The sequence below is a fragment of the Numida meleagris genome, unplaced genomic scaffold (genome assembly GCF_002078875.1).
Source record: "Numida meleagris isolate 19003 breed g44 Domestic line unplaced genomic scaffold, NumMel1.0 unplaced_Scaffold2634, whole genome shotgun sequence".
Classification (NCBI taxonomy): domain Eukaryota; kingdom Metazoa; phylum Chordata; class Aves; order Galliformes; family Numididae; genus Numida; species Numida meleagris.
This window is the reverse complement of record NW_018364435.1, coordinates 1-1,024: the sequence shown is the minus strand read 5'-3', so window position 1 is coordinate 1,024 and position 1,024 is coordinate 1. Positions and strand designations below refer to the sequence as shown.

The 1,024-nt window shown below is 68.1% G+C and overlaps 1 protein-coding gene across 1 annotated transcript; it reads right to left on the bottom strand.

Annotated features, from left to right (window-relative positions):
- Nucleotides 1-6: 6 nt before the first annotated feature.
- On the bottom strand, nt 7-856 carry LOC110391015 (splicing factor, proline- and glutamine-rich-like; the record flags this gene model as incomplete). The annotated part of the gene is given in 1 exon segment (XM_021382673.1): nt 7-856. A coding segment is annotated over 1 exon segment (374 nt), but the record flags the coding sequence as incomplete, so codon positions are not given.
- Between the last annotated feature and the right edge of the window lie 168 nt (nt 857-1,024).

Here is a 1,024-nt window from a genome sequence, read left to right as displayed (position 1 = left end):
TCCCCGCTGGGTCCCAACCCCGGGGGGGTCCCCCCAAACCCCCGGGGGGGCCCAGGTGGGTATTGCCGGAGGCTGGCGAGGGGCAGCCCCAAAGCGTCGGCGAACAGCACCCGGCGAGACCCCCCCCCGGGGGGGGGCACGGTGGGGTCTGGCCCCCCCCCTTCAACCCAAACACCACCCCCCGGGAGCCAGGGGGTCCCCCCGGGGAGCCAGACCTCGGGGGGGGACTCAGGAAGGAGCCAGGCCCCCGGGGGGGGGTTGGGAGGGTCGAGGGGGGGGTCTAAGGGTGGGGGGAGCGGGGGGGTGGGTTGAGAAGGGCCCCCCCGGCGCGGGGCATGCCGGGAGTCCGGCCAAGGGGCGGAGGCGGGTGGCCGCGCCATGGCGGCCGGGGGCGGGGCCGGAGGCGGGGCTAAATGGAAGGGGCGTGGCCCTATTGGCTGCGCAGATGGAGGGGGCGTGGTTAGAATGAAAGGGCGGGGTTTAGCCAGATAGGGGAGTGCTGATAGGCGAGAGGGCGTGGCCTGATTGGCTCGTCGCTTGCTAGGGAGGTGGGGTTACGTGGAGAAGGGGGCGTGGTCATGCCGGAAGGGGGCGTGGTTAAAGGCAGAGTGGGCGGGGTTAGAGGCAGAGTGGGCGGGGCTTTGCGGTCCCTCGTTCAGTGCCATGTGAGTGGGGGGACAGTTTGGAGGAGTAGGTTCTTTGAGGGGGGGGGCTGTGGGGGTGGTAAAATAACCCCCCCCTCCCAAATGTCAGCATCCGTGGGGTGAAGCAGGGACCCCACATTCTTCAGGAGGTGTTTTGGGTTGAGGGGGGGTGTAAAACGTGTCTTATCAGCACTATCTACACCCACGCATTGGGTTTTTTTGTTGGGGGGGGTGGGGAGGGGAGAAGGTGAATGGGCCCCCCCCCCCTCCCCGAACCGAAGTATTTGGGTTCCTTGTGGGGGGTGAAGTGACACGGTTTGGGGGGCAGTGTTTGAGGGGTCAAGCAGTGCCCCCCCCCACAACACTTGGTCCTCTACGGG